Source organism: Trifolium pratense, linkage group LG1 (genome assembly GCF_020283565.1).
Source record: "Trifolium pratense cultivar HEN17-A07 linkage group LG1, ARS_RC_1.1, whole genome shotgun sequence".
NCBI classification, from domain to species: Eukaryota; Viridiplantae; Streptophyta; class Magnoliopsida; order Fabales; family Fabaceae; genus Trifolium; species Trifolium pratense.
The window spans coordinates 4,835,693-4,849,020 of NC_060059.1; the positions used below are offsets into that span (position 1 = coordinate 4,835,693).

Sequence of the window (13,328 nt, forward strand, 5' to 3'; positions counted from 1 at the left end):
TAAACGTGAAACTTAAAAGACTTTTGGATGTGTTTCGTTTTTTTAATTGTATTGACAATTAAAATAAATAAAAAAACTTAAATGTATGCTTTATATGTGAAAATGAAAAGAAAAAAAAAGAAGAAGAGGAAAGATAGACTAAAATATATTATTTTACTGTGATGAGAAACTAACATGCAATTGTTGAAGTCTAAAATTGAAATTAACATATTGGATAATTTATATTTTTGGTCAATATTACGTGACAAACATCAATTAGTTGCCAACGTGGCAATCTAGTGGACATGTCATATTAGCGTGTCGTATCATTTAAGAATGAGTAGTTGATTAAAAATTAAAAAATGATTTTTTTTTTAAATGGTTTATGTTATAAGGGAAGAAAATACGGGATAACAAGAAACAAGTCAACCTCAATAGGTTATTGAGTATGAGTTGTGTGATCATAATTATGTAAATATGTGATGATAATACATAAAAGGCTTAAATGCAGTTTTGGCCCCCCAAGTTTCACAATTGCTTGATTTTGGTCCCCCACATTTTAATTGCTTGATTTTAACCCCCTAAGTTTCACAATTGCTTGATTTTAGCCCTTCAAGTTTCAATTGCTCGATTTTAGCCCCTCAAGTTTACCCCCTTTTGCATTTGCTAGCCCCCCGTTGAATATTTTGATTAAAAATTGGTTATGTGGCATTTTAAAATTAAATAAGTATTTAAAAATAAATAAATAAATTACAAATTGTTTTTTAAAAACTAAATTATAATTTTTTTATTATTATATGTAGTTTGTAAAATAATTTTGTTATATAAAAAAGTAAAAAAAAAACATTTTATGAATTATTTTTTAAAAACTTTGTAAACTTTTTTTTAAATAAAAAATAATTATTAAACTTTTTATTAAAAAAACAATTTTTAATACATTTTTATAAAAGCAAATATTATTATTTTTTAATTAAAACATATTTTTAATTTTTTTAAAATGTCACATAAGCAATTTATAGTCAAAAAAAGTCAACGGGGGCTAGCAAATGCAAAAGGGGGTAAACTTGGGGGGCCAAAATCGAGCAATTGAAACTTGGAGGGCTAAAATCAAGCAATTATGAAACTTAGAGGGTTAAAATCAAGCAATTGAAATGTGGGGGGCCAAAATCAAGCAATTGTGAAACTTGAGGGGCCAAAACTGCATTTAAGCCTACATAAAAATAGGGTGATGTGTGATATAATATATGTATGTATGTATGTGAAATTTTAATTTTCGAGTCTTTAGTTTTAATATTGACTTTTAATTTGTTGCCGATACAATTAACAATATAATATGGACTTGAACAAATGAATTGTTATTTCTTTTTAAGAAAAAAAAGACATGGATTTAGCCATTTATGACATTATATAAGCATCTTAATTTGGACAAAGCTCAACTATCTTCAAAGTTACATTACATCGTTTTGTCGATTAAATATAGATAAACCAAATCAACAAAAAACAAATTCCACTTAAAAGACAAGGAGTCGCCACATGAAGGAAAAAAAAGAGAGGCGCTAGGTAATCTTTTGAGATCAAAATAATGCATTTGAATTTTACCCAACAAAGATCACTAGGAGCAAAATATTGGCATCAAACTCTAAGACTGATGGGGTGAGTAAAAACACTTTGGTAGGCCTAGCTTGAAATGAAGAAAGCAAAATGGCAAAATCGTCAAGAATTGTACTTTTCGCGTCCCCTGAATATCCTTGGCCACCCTTTAAAATTATCAAACTAACCATCTCGCTTTCAAGGATGCGGTCACTTTTTCGCACTCTAAGTAGCGAGTGTCAATGTTTTTAGCTCAAATTCACCCCCTAGAATGAAAAAAATCATGAAAAAAAAAGTTCGCATTCTAGAAAGCGAACTCAGTTGCAGTTTGCTATCTAAAAAGCGAACTCTGCTGCGGTTCGCATTATAGAAAGCGAACCAATTGCAGTTTGCATTCTAACTAGCGAACTCAGCTGCAGTTCACATTCTAGAAAGCGAACTATTTCCCCCCAATTTTTGTTATTTACGCACTCGCTTTCTAAGTAGCGAGAGGGGTAAAATGAAATTTTCATGGATGACCATGTATGCCGGGGTGCCAGAAGTAAAATTCAATTGTCAACTCAACAAATTATGGAAATTATGGGCCAATGATACAAGTTCCAAAAGATTTGGTTCCTAGCATGAACCATTACTTCCCGTCAAATGAGCTTTCTCATGCCATTTCATTTCATGGTGATTTATGTTGTATAATTTCTTATAGGGATCAAATTTAGTAATAATATGTGGTAGATATTTAATCCACTTGGCCTAGAAGTGTTGGTCTTAGTCTTTGGAGTGTGTTATTTTCACGGTATTAAATTAGTTTCCTTCTAGTATTAATTTTGGTGGACTAGTCCATATAAAGTAAAAAAAAAAATGGCCTTAAACGGAACCCTCGCAAATGAACGGTGGGATTGATTCCCTCAAATTAGTCGGTCTTTGGATGGAATATTGAGTTTTTTTTTTATAAAAAGTAAGTGGTGAAACTTGAATATTTTAATAAGGCTAAATTGCAGTTTTGGCCCCCCACGTTTCATAATTGTGCGATTTTGGCCCCCTATGTTTCAAATGTGCGATTTTGGCCTCCCACGTTTCATAATTGTGCGATTTTGGCCCCCCATGTTTCAAATGTGCGATTTTGGCCCCCCACGTTTGCCCCCTTTTGCATTTCTTGGTCCCGTTGACTATTTTGACCAAAATTTGCTGACATGAATTTTTTTTTACACGTGTCTTAATTGTATTAGCCAACCAAAATTTATTATTGTTAAATTAACGCTTTTTATTGTTGGTTGCTAAATTAACGTTTTTTATTGTTGTTTTTTATAATTTGTCAAAAAAATTAAATTAAACCCTTTCCTTGATTTTTTTTTTTTTTTTAAAAATAATAATAAATTTTGGTTGATCAATACAATTAAGACACGTGTAAACAAATTTTCATGTCAGCAAATTTTGGTCAAAATAGTCAACGGGGACCAACAAATGCAAAAGGGGGCAAACGTGAGGGGCCAAAATCGCACATTTGAAATGTAGGGGGCCAAAATCGCACAATTATGAAACGTGGGGGGCCAAAATCGCACATTTAAAACGTGGGGGGCCAAAATCGCACAATTATGAAATGTGGGGGGCAAAAACTGCAATTTAGCCTTTTAATAATTTGATTATGAGTTCAAATATTAATCTTTGCGGTTCCACGTGAAATATATTTTTATTTATTTATTTTTTTTATAAAATGGATTGTCGAAACCCATAAAATAAAAATTACATACTAATTAATATTGGAACACTAGTTCCTATAACATCAACATGAAGTAATTAGTAATTAACTAATCTGAGCCGGACACGACTCATAAAACATCACTATGGAACTTAACTCACTTCCTATATGCGCAAGTGTATCCGCGCACATGTTCGCTTCTCGGTAAGTATGACGAACACTAGTTCCTAATTTAAATAGTAATAATAATGACAAATGATATTCCTGTGAGTTTAAATCGGTTGGTTGGAACATCATATTTATATATGCGCCGTCAAGGTTTGAACTCAGACACTGCACTTATCCATCTTACCGGTAAAATTTCTTATCACAAAACTATTTGAAAAAAGGCTTAATTACTTAATTGGTCCCTTAAAGACATTTATGGTTTCAAATTGGTCCCTTAAAGAAAAAAAGGGCCAAATTGGTCCCTTAAAGACCTTGCCGTTAAACATTTTAGTCTCTTCCGTTAACTTTTAACCCCAAAAGTATAAGGTGGACCAACACTTCAGGTGCTCCACCATAGACTTCAATAATTTTTTAATATTAACCATTGGATTTCCTTATCAAAAGAAAAACCATTGGATCTTGAATATCTATTATATCTAATAATGTACTACCAACACCTTGTTTTATTTTCCTTTCTTCATCTCCTTTCTTCCGTCTTCTTCATAAACTTCATCAACACAAATCCAGATTTTGAAACACTTAAAAACAAAAAAAAAAAAACTCAAAAACAAATTCACAGGCAGAGAAATTGAAAGAGTAAAAAGAAAGGAAACTGAGAACAAAAACCAGTAACCATAAACACCTCCATTTTCACCTATTCACTCACAATCATCTTCCACTTTCAACAATCACAACAACCATCTTCCACATCCATCACAAATCAAACGAAAAAACATAAACAATAAGAGAAACAGAGACAAAAAAAATAAAATCAGAATGGATTTGTGGCAAAGTTGTGCATATGTTTATATTGATTTTGGTTTGGTTTTGAGTTGGATTTGTGGCAAAGAATAAGAAATCAGAATGGATCTAAGCTTTTTATTTTGAAATTGTTTTGTTTTTATTTTTTTATTTTGCAGGTTTTGGGGTTTGATTTATGGTTAGAAAGTGGTTTGAGTGAATTTGGGGTTTTTTTGGGTGTTTTTAGGGATTTCTGTTTCTAATTTGAGGATTTGGTTTCTTTTTTGGGGTTTGTTTGATGAAGTTGATGATGAAGATGAAGAACAAGAGAGAGAAGTTATAATCTTTTTTATTTTAAATTTTAACTTTAAGTTTTTATTTTAAAATTAAATGATTTACCTAGTAAGCAGCCATGTAAGCACCCATGTGAGCAGCCACGTAAGCATCCAGTTCGCCACCTGTAAAAATTAACAGTTTCTGGACGGAAAGGACCAAAATGTTTAACGGCAAGGTCTTTAAGGGACCAATTTGGCCCTTTTTTTCTTTAAGGGACCAATTTGAAACCATAAATGTCTTTAAGGGACCAATTAAGTAATTAAGCCTTGAAAAAACAATAATAGCGGTTAGTAAAAGAAGCGGTTGAGATTAGTTGGGCTGGGTCATCAAATTACCAACCCAATTACCGAACCCAAGTTTGAAAATGTGGACGATGCTTTGCGTTTAGATGAATCTTTCTTTAATTAACTTTTTTTGACCTTCAAATACAACTACCCCTTTTTTCAAAACCCTAATTTTAACTTTCCCCATTCTAATCATCGATCTCAATCAATTCCTCAGATCCACTTCGCTGCTTCCTCAGGTACTCTTCCAAATTCTATTCTTTCATGCTCAATTTCTTTCAATTTTCTCATTGTTTACTTTCATATTTCACATCAAATTCATAGAAATAAACACGTCTTCAAATCATCTGTTTCTAATTTTGTTTTCATGATCTCTGTGGAATCAGATGCTATAATTCTTGCTTAAATTTTGTGTTTTTTCGTGGTTAATTTGGTTGGTGACATATAAACTTGATGGTTTCTCACAGTAATATTTATCATGGAAATCCTAAACACCATAATCATGTGGATGATTTATTAATCGATATAACTTTTTATCTATTAGTTGCGTTTGTTATGTCTTGAGTTTGTTACAGTGATTTTTTCTTCCTATAATTGGTCATTGGTTGCTGGGAGCATATGTGTGAATTTTTTGACAGTATGTTGATGAGATTATAAGTGCATTTAATTGTATGTATAATTTTGTTGCTTATATGATTTGCAGGAATTATGTCTTTTGTGCGGAATTTTCAAGCTGAAGATCGTAATTTAAATGGTGGTTATTGGTCCACCTATGACGGAAACAATATTGGCAACACTGATAGGAAAAGAAGCAGGAACCATTATAATCAGAGGAATTATAACAATTACTATGACAATCAGACAAGTTTTGGGTACTACGGTGGCAACTTCAACCAATGCAATGCGGATTATGCTAATTATGTTGATGTTGTTCCATCATCTATGAGAAAGAGAAAACATTCAGCAACTGTTGGGGCAGAAAGCCAGAAGTTCAATCTTCCATCCACAGTTCATGACAATATCCATTCATCCCGTAGTTTTCAAGCTTATCCTACAAGATCCAATGCTTATACCTCTACCCCAGCTAGCCTTAAACCTGATTTCTCTATATTTGACGATGATAAGCCAATCTTTATGTCAAGGGATGATATTGATAGAAACTCTCCATCAAGAAAAGATGGTATTGATGTACATCATGAAACACACTTGCGGTATTCTTACTGTGCCTTCCTTCAGAATCTCGGAATAAGGCTTGAACTGTAAGACCCACTTTGCTAGTCACATGGATATAGTCTTTTTTTGGGAGTTCTACTAGTTTATATTATTGTATGATATTATGATGTTACTTTGTGTATTAATTTGATTTATTGCACCAGCTAAACTCATATCATGTTTGTTTACAGGCCTCAAACTACCATTGGGACTTCCATGGTTCTGTGCCACCGTTTTTTTATTCGCCGGTCGCATGCTTGCCATGACAGATTTGTGAGTATTTAACAGTACCCTAGTTCTAAATTCATCTTTTAGTTTTGGTGCTAAATGTTTCAGTTAGAACTATAATTTTCGTACTAAATGTTTCAGTTAGAACTATAATATGCATTGAATTTGTTCTACTACTAGAAATTCAAAATAGTTTTGTTGCTCAAATCTATGAAGGTGTTGGTGCTGGATGTTTTATATCAATTTTCTTTAAAATGGTCGTTTTTATTAATTTTGTTCTCTGCTGCAGTTGATAGCTACCGCTGCTCTTTTTCTTGCTGGGAAGTCAGAAGAATCTCCATGCCCTTTGAATAACGTATTGAGAACATCCAGTGAAATCTTGCACAAACAAGAATTTGCTTTCTTATCCTACTGGTTTCCTGTTGTGAGTATACTTCAAACTACCCAAAATTATTTCCTCTTCTGTACTATATTGCCCATAAAGACATGCATAAAAATCACCATACAATAGCCCCTTTTAATCTGTGTGTGAAATATGCTTGTTATGTTTATAGAATTACCCAATAATAACCATAAAATTCATGAGTATTATCTGTTGAAAATAATGTCAGTTCAAATAAGTCAACATTTCTCTTAGATTGATCTGTAATTCTTATTCCTCTATTATTGGTTGTAATTTTCATTTATATTGACTTGATTTGAGTTTTCCACAGGATTGGTTTGAACAGTATCGTGAACGGGTGCTTGAGGCTGAACAGTTGATACTCACTACTCTAAATTTTGAACTTGGTGTGCAACATCCATATGCACATCTTACATCCGTTATCAACAAATTAGGTCTTTCAAAGACTGTTTTGGTGAATATGGCATTAAACTTGGTCAGTGAAGGGTGAGTTTTCTTATTTTAAATCTTGCACCTTTATGATTGCAGTAGTGTGATGTTTGTTTATTCCGTTCATCTCGAGGATAAAACTAGTTCCACTCAAATGAAACTTGTATGTGATGTTCTGAGCAGTTGATGGTGTCCTCTTCAGGTATCCCTTTTATTGGTTATGACTAGCCCGTTATCTAACAAGTTACTCGAATGAAAAAAAACCTAGTATAGGAAACAGAACATGGGGCATTGAGTGATAAATCTCAAGAAATTAGCGTGTCTTGAGGTGTGGAGATCTTGTCGCTGAGGAAGATACCTTGGTATCACTCATTCTAAATTTTGGTCCAAAATAATGTTGATTCTCAGTATTTTTCATTAGCCCAACTTCTCTGTGTAGCTATTTGTCATGGGATATTGATTGTTTTGGCATGCATATAATTGCAGGATCTTCACAAGATTATCATGCTGGCCTGTATGATATAATTAGCTGGCGGATTGATATGCTGTTCTTTGGAAGTTTTGTTTTACATCTGAAGTTGAACTACTGATGTCTAATTGGATTGCTTTACCATGAACATGACTATTGATTTTCTTTGGGCTAACCAAGAGCCCTATGCCCCCAACACATATTTTCTGTCAAACCCTCATTGTGCTGTAGTTTGTGCTGATTACCATCGGCCAAATGGGCTGTTGATAATCTTTAGTGACCTACATGAAAAGATGATATACGGATTTTTTTTTTCAAAAGCCAACAAAAAGAAGATAACAGTCTGAATTTCAAATATGGTCCTAGTCTTTAGTTGTCCCGAATAAATGTTTTGATCAAATTATGATGTGAAGCAGACGTGTCAATCACGGATTGCATAAAATAGCGGTTTGTTCAAATTCTGCTACGCTACAGTGCTAGCACGCTGCTATTTGACATCACTTTGTACTAAATAGTGACAACAGTGATCTGTTCAAATTCCGCTACGGTATATAGCACTGCTATTTGAAAAAACTAATATGAAGGAAAATGGATTTTCATGCTTTTTATGTAAAAATAGACCACCCTGCTGTCTGATAGTTGTGTTTGTGTTGTTATTTTTAAACAAATAATTGAAGGAATTCTTTTACTTGGGTCTATAAATTTATTTGGAGCAAATTTTTCCTGGGCGAAACCTGATTTGATTTTGAACAACTTGGGCCTTTATTTTTTTTCTTCAAATGGTTCTGTTAATGCCATCTCTTACACTTTCCGCCTGTTCAAATAGTTGTTTCTTTGTTCTTTTACATATAGACTAGTTATTAGGTTTGTATTGGGAATGGCGAATTTAAGATTTTACTTCCATTGGAAAAAAATTTGAATTATTTACTGAAATTGTAAGAATTTTACTTTCACTTGGCAATGAATTATGTATTAACTTTGCTAGGGATTCATTAGTTGGACATGTTTTTGATAAGGTCATCCTCTGTTTGAACCGAAGTTTCAGCCAAAATTATAAACGATGTTTAAAATCTGAAATGCCGTTAGCTTAAATATAGGTATTTTGCTTTTGAAGTAGATGTCTGAAAGATTAGATGCTTGGCAGTATCAATCAATAATTTTTGTCTTGGTAGTTTCTGTGATTGTAGGATGATCTTATCTGTAATGTTATGCTTTTTAGTCTTTCTCTTAGTTTTAAAACTTGTTCAAATTATTTTGTGAATTTTTTGTATGCGCTAGTTTATCAGTAATGTTTGTATGTTGTATCAATATTGTTATTTGTTTTGGATCAATTGTATGCACTGTTTTTCAGAAAATGCATTTGATAGCAAACTATTTTGAGGGAATGCATTTGCAGTTTATTTTATGTCATTGTGTCCAAAAATGTGGTGACCGGTTTATATTATTCACATTATCTTCCCCGATATATGATGCCTGTATTTGTAAAATCAAGACTTAACTTGGAGCTGGCTCATATTTTTCTTTCATCTTCTCATCATTTGGCATTTAGTGGGTGACCTGTATTATACTTCAAATGACTCTGCATCTATGTGATATATCAATACTGGTGATACTACACTGTTATCCATTTGTATTGAGGGTCTGCTAAGTTGAATAGGTTATGTATAAAAAGTGAGTCTGCTTCCTTATGAGTTCAAATACTCGAAATGTACAGTGACTTAAAGGTCTTCTTTGTTGGATGGGTTGTGAACTGGGGCCGTCTTTACTCTCTTATTCTTGTTTTGGCAATATAGACAGTAACATGACTATATTGCTCAAGAGAGTTCTGCACAGGTGCTACTTTGTTGTGAATAGCTGCCCTGTTTTTACCCTTCTCTTCTCCTATTGGATTCATTGATAACAATTTGGACCTTCAATGAACCCATTGGATTGTAATGTAACCCATAATTTTCATATGCTTTTTAGCATTGAATGATAAGGAGGTTGGGAAAAAAGAGATTTTTGTTTTTTGTTCTATTTAATCGCTTTCACACCTTAAAAGGGGCGGTCTGTATCTTGGATGACTGTAACACATGGATTTTAGCTCAGCTTGTACCTACCCTGATTTCAGATCAGGAGTTTTTCTTGTGGTGGTGTTCCATTGCCTTGAATACCATTCCCCTTACATCTCCAGGTCACACAAAGGATATCCCTACTGTTGAACCTAATAAAAGTGGTAGGATATGGGACGGTTTGTACTTTGTAAGAGGCTTTTTGCTTCAATTTTTTTCTTTTTGGGCAAAGAGAATTCAATATTGTGTAATGATTTTATAATTTCAATTTGCATCTGCTACAGTGGTTGGATTTTGAGTTATTCTGTAGTGTGTGGAATAAGTTGCATTCATTATAAGTATCCCAATATACATGGTAGCAAAGCTCTCCCGGACAAAATATTGACAAGAGGTGGCATTGGCATTACCTTTGAAAGTTCATTTGTTTCAAATGAGCAGCTCTCAATGCATGCTTATATTTTTATTGCATAAATTTATGGAGTTTAGAGCCTCCCACAGCAGAGAGTTGGGTCTGGAAGTCTGATAAGTTCCCTATATGAGTGTAAGATAGTGCTATAGTTTGGTATTCTTATCAGAAATCCTACACAGATTCTTGGCATAGTATTCTTCCTGAGTAGCTGCTATTATTGTTGGTAAGGAACTTGGAATGAATGTTGAATACTATTTGTATTTTTTAGTTCGTATTACTTCTCATAATGATAGCGGACATGACCTGCCATGGTTGCAACATATGCTTTAGTTGTTCGAGAATCTTCTTTAAGTGTTGCCTGGGATGGTTAGTTTGAGTATTTATGTATGTTTCATTGCCTCTGTGTTGAACAATGGCAGCAGTATTGTTGTGGACCTTGCTGAAGCTTAATTTTTTTTGCAGGCTTCGGAGCTCTTTATGGCTGCAATTTAAACCTCATCAAATTGCTGCTGGAGCTGCATACCTTGCTGCTAAGTTTTTGAACATGGACCTTGCTGCGTATCAGAATATCTGGCAAGAGTTTCAGGCAACCCCGTCCATTCTTCAAGGTACTCCCCCCTTGTTATAATTATCAAGTAGCAGTGTTTGAAATGGTTGGTTAAGTAGCAATAGATAATTGAATTGCAGTTTGGTAACATAAGGAATAACCTATTTTTTTAGGACAAAATCTAATAAGGAAAATGTCAGCTTGCAGTTTAACAGTTTGTTGTTCAAAACTGAAAAAAGGGAAGCGATATTTTTGCGGTCAATCCTTTGATTATATATCTTTGGGTTAAATATGTTTTTAGTCCTTACAAAATCAAACTTTTGTTTTTCGTCCACATAAAAAAAGGGACACATATATCACCAAAAAAAAACAAAGAAAAGGGACACATAGTTGTTAAGTTAGCATGCTATTTTAGCCCCTAGTGTTAAGTCAGCATGTACCCTTTTTTTTATTGGCTACTGATATCAGTTCTCACATTGATGCAGATGTCTCCCAGCAATTAATGGAGCTCTTCTAGAGAAGAAACTTTATACCATTATTATTCTCAGTATAGAGTAGATTTTAAATATACTTCACATACTTGAATGTGTAGAATCACAGGTCATCAGTGTTGTTTACTTGTTTCCAGAGTTTGATATCTGCTAAATTTCAAGCACGTTTGGAGTTTGGACCTTACCCGTGCATGCACATAAATATAATCTGAAACTTCGAATATGCGTTTGGATATAATTTTTGTTGTTTGTCTTGGTGTCATTGGAAGCAAGATAGGTACATTATCGTTTTGTCTTGGCGTCGTTGGAAATAATTTGAAACTTGCAATTATTGGAATAGAGGGGGTATCCTGTAAGACGGCAGCCATATCCTAATAGTAGTATTAACCCTTCTGGAGTCCATATCTAACTTTCTTAAGTAATAGTGACATCAGGCCGTGTTTGAAAAAAATTACTGGATAAGTGATAAATTAATTTATAGCGAACAATAGTTCAACCAATTGATTTAATTTGATAAAATTAGTGGTTGAATTAGCTTATAAATATATGTTGTGATGACAAAAAAAACTTATAAATATGAATTGACTTTAAAACAAAAAACACTTGATTAATATTTAATAATTTTCAAGTGTGATCATAACTAATAAGGGTAAAATTGAGAGAAAATATTATAAATTATAATGTAGTCAAAATGAGTTATAATCATGTAAGAAAATGTCTATTAATATTTTTTTTTTGCTTATAATCAAGATTTGATGATGTTTCAGGGGCTTGTATTCCCAGAAATGTTCGGTTAGCTTGGTTTTTTTTGTGCTTTTGCCCTCTCATGTAAAAAAAAAAAATCACTTTCTAAATATAACACAAATGTAGTGTTTTTTTTATCCGTTTTTTAAGATTTATTTTTAAAAAATTTATAGCATTAGTTATATTCTTACTTATATATCTCTAATTATGTTACATATTTGTCTATACTCCAAATTCCTTCAAAAAAAAAAAAAACTCTAAAGTAAATATTTATCAACAATTTTTTTAAGGAAAATTCTCAAGATGTACTTGTAAGAGTAAATAGGCCTCTTCAAAAAAGAGTCAAATACAGAAAATTAAATACAAATTAAAAAATACAGAAAATTAAATATTCTTTTTTGTTAAAAAAAAACAAATATTTTATGTACAAAGTTTCTACATCTAGATAATTTATCTTGTATCTTTACAGACTAAGTTAGCATAACGGTTTTCTTAATTCTTATCATTTATTCAAAGTGATCTTATATTTAGGAAAAGAAAAATAGAGCTTTATGTACCAAAAAAAAAAAAAATAGGGCTTTGAATCTGTGTGTGTATACAATGATTATTTTGTCCGGTATTTTGTTTATGATTTTGGTACAATATTTTTTATCGATTCATTTTTGGTACAATGTTTTGAAGGAAAAGATAAAAGTGAAATATAGTATTTTACAAGTCTTTATATATGAATATGAACATCCTTCATAAAAAAAAAAAAATAATATGAACATTAAATTTTATTTTCTTTTCCTCTTGAACCCTAAACCTCGTGGCCGTGATTTTACTATGTTTTTTCCTCATGGACCACTTTACTTTGTACTACTCCCAAATAATGGATATATACTTACCGAAAATAAGAGATTTATACTTACCAATTTACCATAAATAACCTTGTTCTTTCATTTTGGTCAAATAGGGAGGTGACCATGAGATGTACTTTTAACTCCTAAGTACATTTATCTTTGTGCTTTTGAAACCTATGAACAAGTAAAACATGAGAAAGAACACTACATAGATATTTTTTTTTACAAAAGAACACTACATGTATAGTAAAAGGAAAATATATTACCTCTATGACATTGGTTAAAGAACTAAATATGAAAAAAAAGTCTTGAAATTTATGTATTCTAATTTTTTAAATCATAAAAAATATTATTTTTAATGCAAAATTTACTTATTTTGATTTGTTTAAACTAGTGATAAGACACTGGTTAACCTGACCCATAAAAAAAATCATAAAACGATTCATATTTTGGGATGTAGACATATTGTTGATCATACACAAAACATATTGGCGCCTAGGGTTGGGAACAGGCCAGGCCAGGCCTTGACAGGCCTGAGCCTGGCCTACGATTTTTTTTCAGGCCTGAGCCTGGCCTGTGGCCTATCAAATGTTATTTTTTTTGGCCTGACCTGAGCCTTTTAAAAGCCTGCCCTGACCTTGTAGCCTGTTTAAAAGTCTGTGTTACATTAAAG

The 13,328-nt window shown here is 32.5% G+C and overlaps 1 protein-coding gene across 4 annotated transcripts; it reads left to right on the forward strand.

Annotated features, from left to right (window-relative positions):
• The first annotated feature begins 4,914 nt into the window (after positions 1–4,914).
• On the forward strand, positions 4,915–11,307 carry LOC123882990 (cyclin-T1-3-like). 4 transcript variants are annotated; one of them, XR_006800093.1, is made up of 7 exons: positions 4,915–5,069; positions 5,534–6,089; positions 6,234–6,315; positions 6,560–6,694; positions 6,984–7,159; positions 7,305–7,464; positions 7,589–8,416. XR_006800093.1 is itself a non-coding variant. In XM_045931675.1 (7 exons), the coding sequence occupies exons 2-7, from the start codon at positions 5,539–5,541 to the stop codon at positions 11,093–11,095; spliced, it is 1,122 nt and encodes a 373-aa protein (XP_045787631.1). In that variant the 5' UTR covers positions 4,915–5,069; positions 5,534–5,538; the 3' UTR covers positions 11,096–11,307. The 4 variants fall into 4 exon arrangements, 3 of the variants coding, with proteins under 3 accessions (XP_045787631.1, XP_045787635.1, XP_045787641.1); XM_045931675.1 differs by lacking the exons at positions 7,305–7,464; positions 7,589–8,416 and adding exons at positions 10,494–10,639; positions 11,064–11,307; XM_045931679.1 differs by lacking the exon at positions 7,305–7,464.
• The last annotated feature ends 2,021 nt before the right edge of the window (positions 11,308–13,328 follow it).

Excerpts from the sequence above, each read along its gene's own strand:
- LOC123882990 (XM_045931675.1), top strand. The coding sequence starts at position 5,539 with ATGTCTTTTGTGCGGAATTTTCAAGCTGAAGATCGTAATTTAAATGGT. Across the intron at positions 6,695-6,983 it reads TATCCTACTGGTTTCCTGTT|GATTGGTTTGAACAGTATCG; the intron begins GTGAGTATACTT and ends AGTTTTCCACAG. Across the intron at positions 10,640-11,063 it reads AACCCCGTCCATTCTTCAAG|ATGTCTCCCAGCAATTAATG; the intron begins GTACTCCCCCCT and ends ACATTGATGCAG.